This window comes from Belonocnema kinseyi, chromosome 2, assembly GCF_010883055.1.
Source record: "Belonocnema kinseyi isolate 2016_QV_RU_SX_M_011 chromosome 2, B_treatae_v1, whole genome shotgun sequence".
Taxonomy (NCBI): domain Eukaryota; kingdom Metazoa; phylum Arthropoda; class Insecta; order Hymenoptera; family Cynipidae; genus Belonocnema; species Belonocnema kinseyi.
The window spans coordinates 97896535-97912142 of NC_046658.1; the positions used below are offsets into that span (position 1 = coordinate 97896535).

Here is a 15608-nt window from a genome sequence, read left to right on the forward strand (position 1 = left end):
GTCTACATTTACGCAAAACTTTATTTAAAAAAAATTAGAAAGGTTTTTTCGCATAATTTGGGAGATTTAGAAAGATGGAAAAAATGTTGCAGCAGATTAAGTTTTAAGAATACCGGTTTCATAAAACCGGTATTCAAAAATTGCCGGCTTTTCCATTCCGCTGGATTCTCATCATGATTGGACGATTGAGCGTAAGGCAAACCTTAACCTATAAGTTTTCTCTAATCAGAATTCTTAACGTCTTGTTTATTACGGGATTTGATTGGTGAGTCTGCCGCTCAACAGAATGACACATGCGCAGCGAATCATGCCGAGAAAGTGCGAAGAGAGGAAGAAACGACAAATTTGACGTTTGTCCATCGTTTATCGCATAAACTTTTAGGTTTTCATCAAACATTTGTGACAGGTGACGACTTTTTATAATTTTTGAAACTAAGGAAAAAAATCACGATGGAGGCAGTTCCGAGGCTGCCGATGGTCTCTTTCCAATTAAAAGTTAGCCCGGAACCCACTTGTTTTGGTACAAAACTCAAGCAGGTATGTCGAATCTTCTCTCTTGGAAACCTCACAAGAAGTCTAGGGGCTTCTTTTTAATCTGAAAGATAAAGAAATGGATGTCTCTTGTCAGTCTGGACGGCATTAAGACATTCTGTGGAATCTCCAGCTTTTTATTAGATGTTAACATCATGATCTCTAATTTTATAACCTATACGAAGTTGTTGGCGAACTTTGTATATATAGTCTGATTCATCTTATCCCGTTATACAATGATTAATCAGGCATTAATTGTTGATAGTATATTCTTAATTTGAAATCGAATTTCAGTATATTCGCGACTTTTACAATGAAGATCCAGAATCATATAATACCGAAATACATCAACTGGAAAGTTTACGAGCCTCTGCGGTTCGTCCACCCATTGATGTCAAGGGATGTGAATTATTAAAAAGATATTATTGTCAACTACACTTTCTGCAAAGTAGGTTTCCGATGGGAAAAGATGGTCCTGCTGCTGTTACATTTACGTGGTAAGTTCTTTTTTTCTTTGCAGTTTTTACTCTTAGGTTTAGTTTTTGGTTACAGAAAGTGTTTATAGAAAATTATATATGTCGCAGGCAGTCTTGGTAAGTTAATTTTTTTTTAGTATCTAAAGTTTGCGTCCAAAATACGCTACCCTCACATTGATTGCATATTAAAGAATCTGAAAAAAATCACAGGCGCTCCTTAAGGTGTCTAGAATGCAACGCAGTTTTTCAAATCTTTAAATATTAAATTTTTTATTAAATACAGATCTGTTTCCACAAAGATATCATCCTGGAAAGAAATAATGATATGAAGTTGTTTTATGGCTAAAAATGTGCAGTTTTGAAACGCGATTTAAGTTCACTTTTAAAAAATGAAATTAGATCAATATTTCGTGAAATAACCATTTGAAGAATATTTCAGGATTTTATGATATTAGACACCGTATAGCTGAAACTGAAATATTCTTAAAAGATTATTTAGCGAAATATTGATCTAATTTCCTTTTTTTTTTAATATACTTAAATTACATTATCAAACTGCACATTTTAAGCTATTAAATAACTTCCTATCATTATTTCTTTCCAAGATATGTTTTTTGAAAACGATATGTAATTAGTTTGAACATTTTACCTACATTTGTCGTTAAATTTTTAAGAAAATATATTAATTTTAAACCAGATGATTGAATTTTCATGCCGAAAATATAAGTTTTCAACAACAAATTTAATTTCTAACCAAATAGTTTATTTTTTCCATTTTTAAACGAAAAAAACAAAAACTTTTTACAAAAGAGATTAATTTCTGACATAATTTGGATTTTTTACCAAAATACTGAAACTTGTAACAAAATAAAATAATTTTCATACCAAAAATATTATTTTCATCAATAGGGTTAATTTTTCATCAAATAGTTGAGTTTTATACGATTTTCAAACTAATTTTGGACATTCTACCAAAATACATGAATTTGAAAAAAATTCATCCAAATAGTAGTTGGATTTTCTACCATTTTTAAGTGAAAAACAAGATTTTCCAACAAAAGAAATAAATTTTCAACGAAAAAGTTCATTTTCGTTAAAATAATTAAATTTTCTAGCCAAATATTTGAATTCTCTCCCTCCCAAAAAAATAACGAGAGAAAATAAAGAGAACAAGAGAAAAAATTTGAAACGAAAAAGCCGAATTTTGAACTAACAATGGGCGAATTTTCCACAAAAAAGTTACTTTTTAACCAAATTTGAACTTTTAACCCAAATATGTCGTTAAATTTGTAAGAAAATACATTAATTTCAAACCAGATGATTGAATTTTCATGCAGAAAATATAAATTTTCAACAAAAATTTAATTTTTAACCAAATATTTTATTTTTCTACCATTTTTAAACAAAAAAACACGAGTTTAGTACAAGAGATAAGTTTCAAACCATAAAATTAATTTTTGACCAAATTTGGACTTTTTGCCAAAATACTTAAATTTGTCAGAAAATACATGAATTGTCACACAAAAATGTTAATTTTCATCACAAAGATAATTTTTAATCAAATAGATGAATTTTGTAAGATTTTCAAAAGAAAAATACTAATTACCAGCAACACAGTTAAATTTTCAACCAAATAGTTGAATTTTCTAGCATTTTTAAGTCAAAAACACTATTTTCCAACAAAAGAATTAAATTTTTAACGAAAAAGTTCATTTTCGATAAAATAGTTAAATTTTCTAGCCAAATATTTGAATTCTCCCCCTCCCAAAAAAAATTAGGTAAACTTTTAGACAAGTAGTTACATTTTCCAAAGAAAAAAATGGTCCAGACCAAGTTTATTTTCCATCAAAATAGTTTAATTTTCTAACAAAAATTATAGTTTTTCAAAAAGAGAAAAATTTTGAAACGAAAAAGCCTAATTTTGAACTAAGAAAGAAAAAATTGGCCACTAAATTGTCGAATTTTCAAACCAAAAAGACGAGTTTTTTACCAAACGGTTACATGTTCAAGTCGGAAATATTTTTTCACGAAATAGTTACTTTTCAAACAAATAAAATAAAATGAATTTGAATACGAATTTTCAACAAAAAAGTTACTTTTCAAAGAAAGTAATTGAATTATTAACAAAGCGCATGAATTTTCAACCAAAATAGATGAATCCTCAACTAAAAGAGATCAATTTTCTACTCATAACTGGCCTATAATTCTTTCTTAATATGAGAGAATAAGTAAAAAACACAAAGCTACCTCTTTGAACATGTAAATTTTAAATGTAAATCGGACTACATAGAATTTTTATCGAGAATCGAATAAAATTTATGCGATATCAAATAATTGTAGTAGTCAAAGCCATTAATTTTCAAACATAAAAAAGAAAGATTTTTAACAAGATAGATGAAGTTTTAACTAAGAATATTAATTTTCTACTAAGAAAGACGAATTTTCGATAAAATACATGTATTCTCAACCAAAAATTGAACACATAGTTACATTTTCGATTAAACCTTTTAATTTTCAAACCAAAAAAAAAAGAAGAATTTTAAATTGTCAGATTTTAATCACTACGAATTGACCATTATTTAAATTTAAAAGTTTAAATTATTTAATTTTGAACGCTTTTGAATTATAACTGATACAAATTCAACTTCGTTTTAATGAGTTTGTCCAATTTTTTAAATTTCATTTTTAAATTTTTAAATTTTTACAGTTTTTGACTTGAAATTGTTAAATTTTTTAATTTTAAACAAATTTCCAAATTGTGCCTAATCTAAAATTATTCGATTTAAGACGTTTTTAATTAAAAATCGTTCAATATATTTTTTAAATTTTGAACGCTTTCAATTTGAAATGGAAAGTTTTCAGTACAAAACTAGATAACCAACACATTTGTAAATTTTTTTTTGATAATCTGACTCTGTACTGGTCTCCCATCTTTTTTCTTAATTTCATAACCTCTTACATTTTCTTCTGGCTATATTTCTCTTCGTAAAAGCGTTAAATACAGTAAAATAATAAAAATACTTATTTTTTTCACTCTACTTTTTATCTTGCGTTCAGAAACGATATATCATAAAATTATTATCGTTTATTTATAAAGAAACGTATACCGTTCTTCTTTTTATAGACCTTTCAGCAAAAATTCGTTCGTTACAGTACGATACCGTCACATTAAATCTTGATTTTCCCAGATGAGAATAATTTTTTTGGGGTAAAATTATTTATTGTTATTCAGCCTCCCCATATCTCTGTATTAAGTTTTTATTATTTTTCAGAATTGAAAAATAGATTTTTAGTCGTTATGCACAAACAATTTTTAAATTAAAAATAAACAATTGTAATTGGTCATACAATGTATTTCTAAATGTTTCTAAATATTATTAACATAAGAGAAAATTTAAATTGTTACTGATTTTTGAATAATAGGTAAATAAATAATAAATATAATTTTTAAACTTTCTTACATTTTTAAAAAGATAAGAAAAATTAAATGATTGGCAAAAACTTATTTTGAAGAATTGGAAAAAGAGTTAGAAGCTTTTTAATAATTTTGGAAGATTTGAGATTGATTTTTCTAAGGATTCCTGGAAAAATTTGGATGGATTAGGTTTAATTTTAAAAGAATAATTTTAAGTTTTGAAGATTTCAAAATGTGTAAAAAAAGAAGATGGAAGACTGAGATGCTTTTAAAAAATGTTCAGGATGTCCAAATTTTTTGAAATAAATTAAATTTTGCAGGGTGTCAAGAGAATGAAAAAAAAGAGTTAATGGGGAAATTTTAAAGATATTTTTGCAATTAATTCTACGAGAAAATTGAAAAAAGATTACAAAACATTTTAAATTATTTCCTTAAATTTTTAAAAAGTGTGTAAAATATTTTAAAGCAAAACGATTTAAAAATAATTTAAACTTGTTAAGAATTTGTAAGAATTTTTTAAGGTTTCACGTAAATGAACAAAATATTTAGGTTCCTAGGAAAAATTAAAATAATTATTTATTTTGAAAAATTTATTTTAAGTGATTATTTAAAAACATTTCAAAAGATTTTAGAAATTGTTAAAGAAGGACTTGAAGGATTTTAAAGACAATTTATTTAATTTTGCAGAATTAAAAAAAACCTGGAAAATTTTAATAATTTTTAAAGATTAGATGGTTTTATTTTTACAAATTCAGAAGGTCTGACAAAATTAAAAAAAAATATTTAGTAGAATTAAAGAGATTCAAAAAGAATTTTAAACTTTATATAATTTTTAGAAATGCAGATTTTTAAAAGTTTTAAAAATTAATTTTAGGAGTTTTGAACGAGTTTCGAAAGGATTCAAGTGAAGAAACACATTTTCTCAAAATGCTTGAGAAAATATAAAACATTATAAGGCAATTTTGTACATTTGAAATGATTTTTCAAAACTTTGAGATAAATTTTGAGTCAGTGAAAAATATTTTCAGGAATTCAAGACGTTTTTAAATGGGAAAGCAATATTCAAGAACTAAGAAACATTTTCGAAAATGTATCAAATATTTCTTGATTTCTTCCAAACTTCTAAAAGTCCTGAACATCTTTTAAAAAGACTCGAATTTTTCTTAATGTTTTTTAAAATCCTATAAAATAAAAAGATGGCTTTAAAATCTTTTAGAATCTTCCCTGACACACTTGAAATATTCAAAAAACTTTTTTTAATTTTCTTAAGAATCTTATAAATACTTATTTTCTTGTTCTCAATTTTCAGAATTTAATTTAAACTCAAATTAAAGTGTTCAAAAACTGTTAACAAATAAATGTTATTTAAAAATTTTATGTTATATTATTATGCATCATTATTATTTTATTTCTTTCTGGTATTGAAACAAAGTTTTTAATTGGTGAATTTCAAGTAGTACATAGTCGCTTAAATATTTATATGACTACAAAAATATTGAAAAAGCATTTAGTATTACATCAAAATATAGTTTTATTTATCTATTTATAGACAATATTTTTTCTTAAAAACCTTTTTTTTTTTAATTTAAAAAAACGTCTATTATGTTTTTAAACATAATATAACAAAGAGGTAAAGGTCGAAAAAAATGTTACGCAATATGTGAATGCTCCCTCAGCTCGGGGGTAAACTTTTGTTTTTATCTTTAAATCGTTATATCGATTTATAGAGTGTTATTTCGCCCTCCTGAAAAATTCCGACTTTGTTGGTTTTCAACCTAATATTTAAGTTAACCGCGAGATTATCGTCCTAATTTAAGCAAAACTATTGACTTTCTTTTTAGGAAAGACACTTATGCCAATATGGTGTGTTCTTTGGCCAACATTCGTTTCGAAACGATTTCCGTTCTCTACAATATCGGTGCAATTCACACTCAACTGGGTGCGCACACAGAACGTACATCTGCTGAGGGAATGAAAATGGCTTGCACTCATTTTCAGTGTGCAGCTTGGGCTTTTGATCACTTAAAAAATAGTTATCCTCACCCTCCTGGGGTTGACTTAGCCCCAGAGTTGATGACCTTTATGTACCAATTGTGCCTGGCTCAAGCACAAGAATGCATTTTAGAAAAAAGCATGCTTGACAATCGCAAACCATCGATAGTGGGTATGTTCAACTTGAATAGATGTCTTAATTCCAAGGCGAAGTCTTGATATAATAAAAATATGTAACGGGATTTTAAATCCAGTGAATCGGATAGACATTCTAATATAATGTGAAATTATGGTTTCTGTTTCTGCAGCCAAGGTTGCTCGGCAAATAGTTGATTACTATGACATAGCATTCAACACCCTAGAGAATGGAGGCAGTGAAGATGCAGTTGTTTGCGAAACAGTAGGCGCTCCAATTTACAAGGTATGATATGCGCCCTTTTGCTTTAATTCAGGGCCTGCAATTGAGCTGCTGGATCGAAGAAGGACACATAAACTTATTTCGCCGGGAGTGGGGAAGCCCCTGGAAGTTTTCAATAGCTTTTTTCGTAATTTAATTTTTAAAGACTATAACTAGATGTAGAATTTCATTGGGCATATTTTTTCCCCCAGGCAAAAAGTTATAGCTTTTTTATTTTGCTATTTAAAGACAAAAAACTGGCTTTTCTGGAAAAATCAAGTCAGTTACTTTTAAGGATTTTTCAATTAAATTTTCAGAGAATGTAGTTCGAAATGTCCTTCGACTGATAGAGCAAAAGGAAGTTAAAAATTTATTTAAAAAAAATTGTTGTTAATTTTGTTCTGATGCGTGACGATTATCGAACTTCTCTAACTTCCTGCATTTCGTTTATCGAGCGAATTTCGAGCAACGAAAAACTTTCAGCGAGAAAGTTGTTAACAATAGTACAAAGAAGTTTTCTGGAAAATTTTAGCCCAATCGAATTGATATTCCAGAATTTATTAACGCCTTAAGCCGATAGCAGCTAGGCGACTCGCGCGTGGGCTTTACCGAGAGTGTCAGATCCAATTCATAATACACTTCACCTGCGCCAAAAGTAAAAACTAATCAAGTATTTAGGTAATATGAATGTATTATACATAAATAAATAATAGTGCATAATGTAAAATAATTTAGTTATTTATTATTATGTAAAATAGAATGGTTCTATTTTTATGACAAACTGCACAAAAGTAAAATAAAACATCTAATAGGTGAGATTTAGCGGATTCTTAAATTCTGCGAATTTTTTAATTTTTCAAATTCGTATAATTGAAAACAGTAAAATATCGAGAAAGTGCACTTGTTTTTCATTCCTGTTGTAATAGATCGTTAGTATTTTTTGTCTTCTGAAAGAGAAATGTCACTGGATTTTTAATTTTGTAACAAAAGTGTTGTGATATGATGTCAGCAAGCGAATCCTAGAGGTAGAAGAAGAAGTAGACATGAAGAACAGTGGGAGAAAAACTTGCGAAAAACTAAGAGAAACAAGGTATGAATGTTATATTCTAAAAAAATTCAGTAAAGAAATATATCATAAAAATAATAGCCATAATTTTTTTACTGCAAATATCATTTCATAAATGTGAAATATTTTACTTTAAATTTGAATCAGTAAAATTTCATTGAAAATCAGTGACAATAAGTGAGCGAACAAGTTCTCACTATTTTATCAGCGAAATGTCCTTTATTTCTTTCAGGGTGAAGAATATATATCTGTTTCAAATAAAATCCAGAATGCAAAAGTTTTTGAGCAGAATACATCGATACTACCTGAGTACTTGATTAGTTTTTACTTTTGGCGCCGATGAACTGTATTATGAATCGGATCTGAGACTCTCGCTACAGCCCGCGTGCGAGTCGCCTAGTCGTTATCGGCTTGAGACGTTATAATTTCTGGAATATCAATTCGATTGGGCTAAAATTTTCCATAAAACTTCTTTGTACTGTTGTTAAAAACTTTCTCGCTGAAAGTTTTTCGTTGCTCAAAATTTGCTCGATAAACGAAACGCTGGAAGTTAGAGAAGTCCGATAAGCGCCAGGCGTCAGGAAAAAATTAACAACAATTTTTTTTAAACAAATTTTTAAATTCCTTTTGCTCTATCAGTCGAAGGATATTTCGAACTACATTCTCTGAAAATTTTATTGAAAAATCTTAAAAACTGATGGATTGAGCACGAGTTGAAATAAAAAACGAATTAAAATAGACTTTTCCAGAAAAGCTAGTTTTTTACCTTAATTGGAAAAATAATAAAGCTAAAACTTTTTTCCTGAGGGCAAAAAGATGCCCAATGAAATTCTACATCTAGGTATGGTCTTTAAAAATTAAAATTCGAAAATGTTTTTAAAAACTTCCAGGGGCCTCCCCACTCCCGGCAAAATAAGTTTATGTACCCTTCTTCGATCCGGTAGCTCAATTTCGCCTAAAACGCAGGTCAGAGTTCTAAAGAGAATTTGAGAATTTAATGAGCATTTTTGAGCATTTTGAATTAGGATTTAAAAAGATTGTATTTTCTATCTTTTTTAATAATAATTACATTATTTTAATTTGGTGGCAAAATGTATCGCTTCAAATTGTAAAGGGTGCTCAAATTTAAATATGATAAAATACGCTAACGTAATAGAAAACATATTATTCGCATTAAACAGTGCTTTATCCAGAATTGCTAAAAAATCTCATTTTCTAAATTCTTCTATAAAATCAACCATACACCTAGAAGATTAATAATTTTAATGAAACAAAAATGTTGTCTCTAAATATATTTCAAAAACTTTTTAATTTCTTTTTCCAGTCAAAAAGATAAATTTTCAATAAAAAAATTAATTTTAAACTAAAATGACGAATCTTCAAACAAAAATATAAATTTTTAACAAAATAGTTGAATTTTCCACTCCGAAGATTAATTTTCTATGAAAAAAAACTCATTTTCAACAAATAACGTGAATTTCAGCTAAAAGAAAAAAGTTTCAAACAAAATTAGAATAGTTCAAATGTCAGCAACAAATGTTTCTTTAAAAAAATGATTTTTTAACCAAAAATAGAAGAATTAAATTTTCAGTTAGGACAAAAAATTCGGAAAAAATGAATTTTCAACTATTTTTTTACGAAAGCAATTAACTTTTAACAAAAAATAAAAAAAAGTTACATTTTCTACTAAACAGATACATTTTTGACTAAAAGGATGAATATTCAACTAAAAAAATTAACTTTTAACCAAATACAAGAATTTTAAACTAAAAACATAAATTTTCAACCAAAGAAATTAATTTAATCAAAAAGATGAAATTTCAAATAATGAGAGTACTCTTTTGCCAAAACAAATACAGATTTTCAACGAATAGTTAAATTTTCACCGAAAACAGATAAATTTCCAACTAAAAATACAATAGTTAAATTTTCAGTAAAAAATTAATTTTCAACTTAATAGTATAATTTTCAACTAAGAAGATTAAATTTCTATCAAAAAGATAATTTTTCGATAAATAATGGAACAGTTGCATTTTCAGTTAAAACAATTAATTATAAATAAAATAATAACAAAATAGATGAATTTTTAACAGAGGACATGAATTTTTAACCAAATATTTCAATTTTAAAAGGAATGTCCAACAATAAAAAATTCAGTAACAATTTTAACAGAAATTTAACATCAAAGAAAACATTTTTAATAGTAGCTTTATATTTCTTTGTTTAACTATTTGGTTGAAAATTAGTTTCTCTTTTGGTTTAAAATTAATTTTTGTCACTTAATATTTAACTGTGCCAGATAAGCATTCCAAAATTTTAGTTAAAATTTCATTTGTTTGGTTGAACTTTAATTTTTTAACTAAAAAATTTAATATTATTTTTTTGTGGAAAAATGATGTTTTTTATTTGATGATTCGGTTTTTGTTGTAGAATGTAATCTTCTTGGTTGAAAATATAATTATTCTAGTTAAGAATTCCTCACTTTAGTTGAAAGTTCATCATTTTGGTCAATTCAATTCTGGCTGCAAATTTGGTTGAAAATTTTTTCTTTTCACTGCAAGTTTAACTATTGAATTTTTGGTTGACAATTTATCTTTTTCTGTTAAAAATTAATGTAATTTGTCGAAAAGTCGTCTTTTTGTTAGAAAATTAATCTTCTTGTTTGAAAATTTAAATATTTGACTAAAAAATTCATCATTTTAGTTCAAAATTCACCTTTTGGATTGAAAATTGAACTATTTGGTTAAGAATTTAGATATTTTGTTGAAAAATAGCATTTTTTTTGTAGAAAATTACTCTTTTTTTGGTTGAAAAATCAACTATTTTGTTAAAAATTTATCTATATAAAGTTGAATCCAAATATTTTTGCAGAAAACTCATCTTTTTTTCTTAAAAATTCAACATTTTTCATGAATTTTTTTCAGCGATGGCTGAAAAGTCTTTCTTGGTGGAAAATTTACCTTTTTTAGTGAAAATTAGTCTTTGTTTTAAAAATGAATCTCCTTTGGTAGAAACTTTATTTTTTTTTTTTGGTAAATAAGTTTTATTATTTTACTGAAATTTTAATTATTTTAACAAAAATTCAATATTTTGTATGAAATATTTTTTCTATTGATGGCTGAAAAAACTTTCTAGGTTGAAAATTTAACTTTTTTCGAGAAAAATAAGTCTTTTTGGTTTAACAATTAATCTCTCTTTGTAGAAAGCTCATCTTTTTTTGCTAAAATTGTTATTATTTTATTGAAAATTTAGTTACTTTTTTTTTAAAAAATTGACATTTTTGTTAAAAAATATCCATCTTGTCGAAAAATCAATAATATTGTTGATAATTCACCTTCTTAGTATTAACACTAAATTATTTTGGTAGAAAATTCAACTATTTAAATAAAAATGAAATTAGTCGGTAAAAATTTAGATTTTTGGGTTTAAAAATGAATTGTTTTGTAGAAAATTTGTTTTTTGGGCTCGAAAATTCAACATTGTTTATGTATTTTTTTTCGTTATTGATTTAAACCTGTTTTTGGTTGAAATTTCAACTTTTTTTTCGAGAAAAGTCGTATTTTGAGTTTAAAAACTAGTATTTTTTTTTAGAAAATTCAAATTCTTTTAGGAAAATTCATATTTTTAGATTGAAAAATCAACTATTCTGTAGAAAATTCTTTATTTTTACTTAAAAATTCATCTCTTTTCGTTGAAACTTAAACTTTGTTTGCTAGGAATTTAATTATTTTTTATAAAATTTAACTGGTTTTTTAAAATTCGTCTTCTTTAGGATAAAAAATTCGTCCTTTTGTTTTGAAAATTCATCATTTGGTAGAAAAGTCATTCTTTTCGTTGAATGTTCATCTTTCTTGGTTCAACAATGATATTGTCGAAAATTCAAATTTCCTCTAAGAACTTCGTCTTTTTTGACATTTTTTTCTTTCTTGACTGAAAAATCTTTTTTGTAGAATTTTTTTTATTAAATTCAAATGTTTTGATTCAATGTTAAAATGTTTTTGGGTTGAAATATCAATTATTACATTTTTTGGTTGAAGACTCGACATTTTTGTGACAAATTTATCTTATCTGTTCAAAAATTTAACTGTTTTGTTGAAGATTCGTGTTTCCTTTGTTTTATTTTCTTGAAAATTAATTTTTCGATTTGAAAATTGAACTATTCGGTTTTTGGCGTCTTCTTTAACTTACATTTTACATATTTGGTTGAAGATTCATGCATTTGGTTGAAATTTCATCTTTTTTTATAGAAAAGTAATGTTATTGACTGAAAATTAAAAATTTTAGTTAAAATTTGTTACATTTTGTGGAAACGCTATATTTTTGCTTGATGTATTAATAATTTAAAGCGTTTTAATTTGAATTTAATATATTTAGTACCAAAATTAATATTATTTAAGAGTTTCTTCGTCTATTTTTGTGAAAAGTTTTTCTTATTTCCTCTTTTTTTTAGAGCATTTTGGTTTGTGAAACCTATTATCGAAGCAGTTTGAAAAATATTTTCTTATCTTCTTGTAAGTAGAAGGGGGGGGAGGGGAGTAGAAATAAAAAAGATATGAAGTTAAAATTTCAAAACATTTTAGGCCCTGCTTTACACTTGTTTCTGATTATGACAAAATGAATTTAAAAAATTATTTTGCAACCTCCGTTAGATCTGGAAGAGGTATGTGAAATTTAAAAGAGCATATCACTTGTCCGTTACACAACTTTATCAAGGACTCGCTGCTGAAGAACAGCGAAAAATGGGAGAAAGGGTGGCATTTTATAACGCGTCTTTGACATCTTTAAATGAAGTTCGTACGCTATACACAAGCGCCAAAGGTATAAAGGGAATAACGGGTGCTGCAGATGAAAAAGAAGCTATCGAAGATGCACTTACATTCACGAACGACGTGATCGAAGGTAAAAGAAAAGCTGCAAAAAACGAGAACGAGTTCATTTATCATGAGGAAGTACCGGAAAAAGATGTTCTTCCGACTGTTAAGGGTGCTTCTTTGGTTAAAGGAATTTCCTTCAATGTGAACGACCCCGAGGTTTCCGGTACAGATATATTCGCTAGGTGAGTAATATAGGGTCTCTTCTCACCTGGAAAACCTGGAATTTTCTTTAAAAACTTGGAAATATCAGGAAATTTTTTCGAGAGATTGCTAATTAAAAAAGTATAATATAAAATCAAATATCAATATTTTTTCAAATTTTTTATTTATTTATTTTTTGAACTGAATATGTAACTTTTCCGGAAGTACATTTCATCATTTTACTTAAAAATCATCTCTGAACCTTAATTTTTTTAACTACAATTTTGAACTATTTCATTTTTGGTTGCAAAATTATTTGTTGTTATGTTGAAAGTTCATCTTCTTTTGTTAGAAATTAATCTTTTTAATTGAAATGATTAAATTGAAGAATCATCATTTTAGTTCAAAATTTATAACTTTGCTTGGAAATGTAACTGATTTTTATGAAATTATTATTTTTTTAAGATGGAAAATATTGGTTTTTTTTAAACTGAAAATGTAAATATTTCAATTTAATATTCCAACATTTAAGGCAGTATTCTACTTTGAAACGCTAAAAAATAAAGCGCTGTTGTAAAAATCTCGAGAATGGGCGGACTAAAATTAAAAAATTAAAAAATTTTAGATTCAGTATGACTCCGGCAACCGGCTGAACTAGGATTTCTGATATACATGCAAAAATAACAAAATAGCGGCGAAAAAACAAAACAAAAACAAAAAAATGGGTTTATTTTCTCAGTTTTTTGAAAAAATATATAGTTAAAATCAAAAAATTTTAATACTTCTAGTTCAGCCGGTTGCTGGAGTCATAGTGAATCTAAAACTGTTTAATTTTTTTGTTTTATTTCGTCCGTTCTCGAGATTTTTACAACAGCGCGAAACTACAGATTTTTTTAGGAGTTGACTGACTGACGTTTTTATGTATAAAAAGTGCATAAAATAAATGAAATTTTTTTAATATATTTTAAGAGTGTATTTATTAAGCCTTTATAAGCCCTCAGAGTAGAGTACTGCCTTAAGTTGACTATTTCAGTTAAAGATTCATCATTTTAGTTGAAATTTAACTGATCTAGTTGCAGATTGATCATTTTAACTGAAAATTGAACTATTCCATTTTTTTAATTGATCTTTTTCAGTTCATAATTAAATTATTTGGATGAAAAATTCTCTTTTTTTTATAGAAATTTCAACTATTTCGTTGAAAATTCATGTGTTATGTTGAAAAATCGTCTTTTTGGTAGAAAATTAATCTTCTTCTTTGGAAATTCATCTTTGTTTGGTTTAAAATTCAACTATGTCAGTTATAGGCACAGAATTTTTACTGAAATTTCAGCTATACTAGTTGAAGATTTATCATTCTAGTTGAAAAAAAGTTGATTAAGATTTAATTTTCAGTTACTTTAATAAATGCGGGGAACAAAAATTAATTTTCAACAAAATCAATTTTTAAGAAGAAAAATTTGTTTAACCAAAAGATTATTTTTCTACCAAAAAAGAATAATTTTTAATAAAGTACATGAATTTTCAGCAAAAAAAATCAATTTTAAACCACAATTCGAGTAGTTCAAATGTCAGAAAAATAAATTTCCACTAAAAAAAATACAAATTTTAAACTAAATATTTTTTTTTCATGTAAAAAAATAATTTTTTAATCAAAAATAGAAGAATTAAATTTTCTGTTAAGACAATTAATTGGTAAACAAAAAAGTTATTTCTCAACAAAATAATCATATTTTGAAAAAAATTTTCAAACCAAAAATATAATATTTCAGTTGGTAGTAAGAAAAGTAAATCAAAAAACAAAACGAATTTTCATTTAAATCTTTTTTTTTCAATGAAAGAAATTATTTCTTAACAAAAAATAGAAGTTTCAACTAAAAGGATGAATCTTCAAATAAAAAAAAATAAAAATTTTTAACCAAATACAAATACAAAAAAATACAAAAATTCATCTCTTTTTGAACATTAATTTTTTTAACTAAAATTGTTAACTATTTCATTTTTGGTTACAAAATTATTTGTTGTTATGTGTAGTTATGTTTTAGTTTAAAATTTATAACTTTGTTTGAAAATGTGACTAATTTGTATGAAAATGATTTTTTTATGGAAAATTAATTTTTTAAATGGAAAATTAGTGGTTTCTTAAACTGAAAATGTAACTATTTCAATTTAATATTCCATCGATTTAGTTGACTATTTCAGTTAAAGATTCATCATTTTAGTTGAAAATTTAACTGAAAATTTAACTATTCCATTTTTTTAATTGATCTTTTTTAGTTCATAATTAAACTATTTGTATGAAAAAATATCTTTTTTAATTGACATTTCAACTATTTTGTTAAAAATTCATGTATTATCTTGAAAAATCGTCTTTTTGGTAGAAAATTAATCTTCTTCTTTGGAAATTCATCCTTTTTTGGTTTAAAATTCAACTATTTCTGTTGAAGATTCATCATTCTAGTTGAAAATTGATCACTTTGCCTGAAAATTTAACTATTTTGTTGAAAATTAGATTTTTTTATTGGTTTAACCTTAATTTATTTAACTAAAAATTTAACTGTTCTACTTGTGTTGGCAAATTTGCCTTTTGTGGTAGAAAAGTAATATTCTTGGTAAAAAGTTATTGTTTTTCATTGAAAATTCATATTTTTTGCTGAAAATTCATACTTTCGCTGAAAATGTAACTATTTTGTTGAAAATTCAATTTGTTTGGTTT

At 25.9% G+C, this 15608-nt stretch overlaps 1 protein-coding gene across 2 annotated transcripts in view; it reads left to right on the forward strand.

Annotated features, from left to right (window-relative positions):
* The first annotated feature begins 329 nt into the window (after positions 1 to 329).
* Positions 330 to 15608, forward strand: part of LOC117167039 (tyrosine-protein phosphatase non-receptor type 23) — a 46631-nt gene continuing 31352 nt past the window's right edge. For both annotated transcript variants that reach the window (XM_033351605.1, XM_033351606.1), the window contains exons 1-5: positions 330 to 537; positions 826 to 1028; positions 6264 to 6586; positions 6723 to 6835; positions 12527 to 12933. In XM_033351605.1, the coding sequence (XP_033207496.1) occupies positions 451 to 537; positions 826 to 1028; positions 6264 to 6586; positions 6723 to 6835; positions 12527 to 12933 (1133 nt within the window). In that variant the 5' untranslated portion in view covers positions 330 to 450. The remainder of the gene's footprint in view (positions 538 to 825; positions 1029 to 6263; positions 6587 to 6722; positions 6836 to 12526; positions 12934 to 15608) is intronic.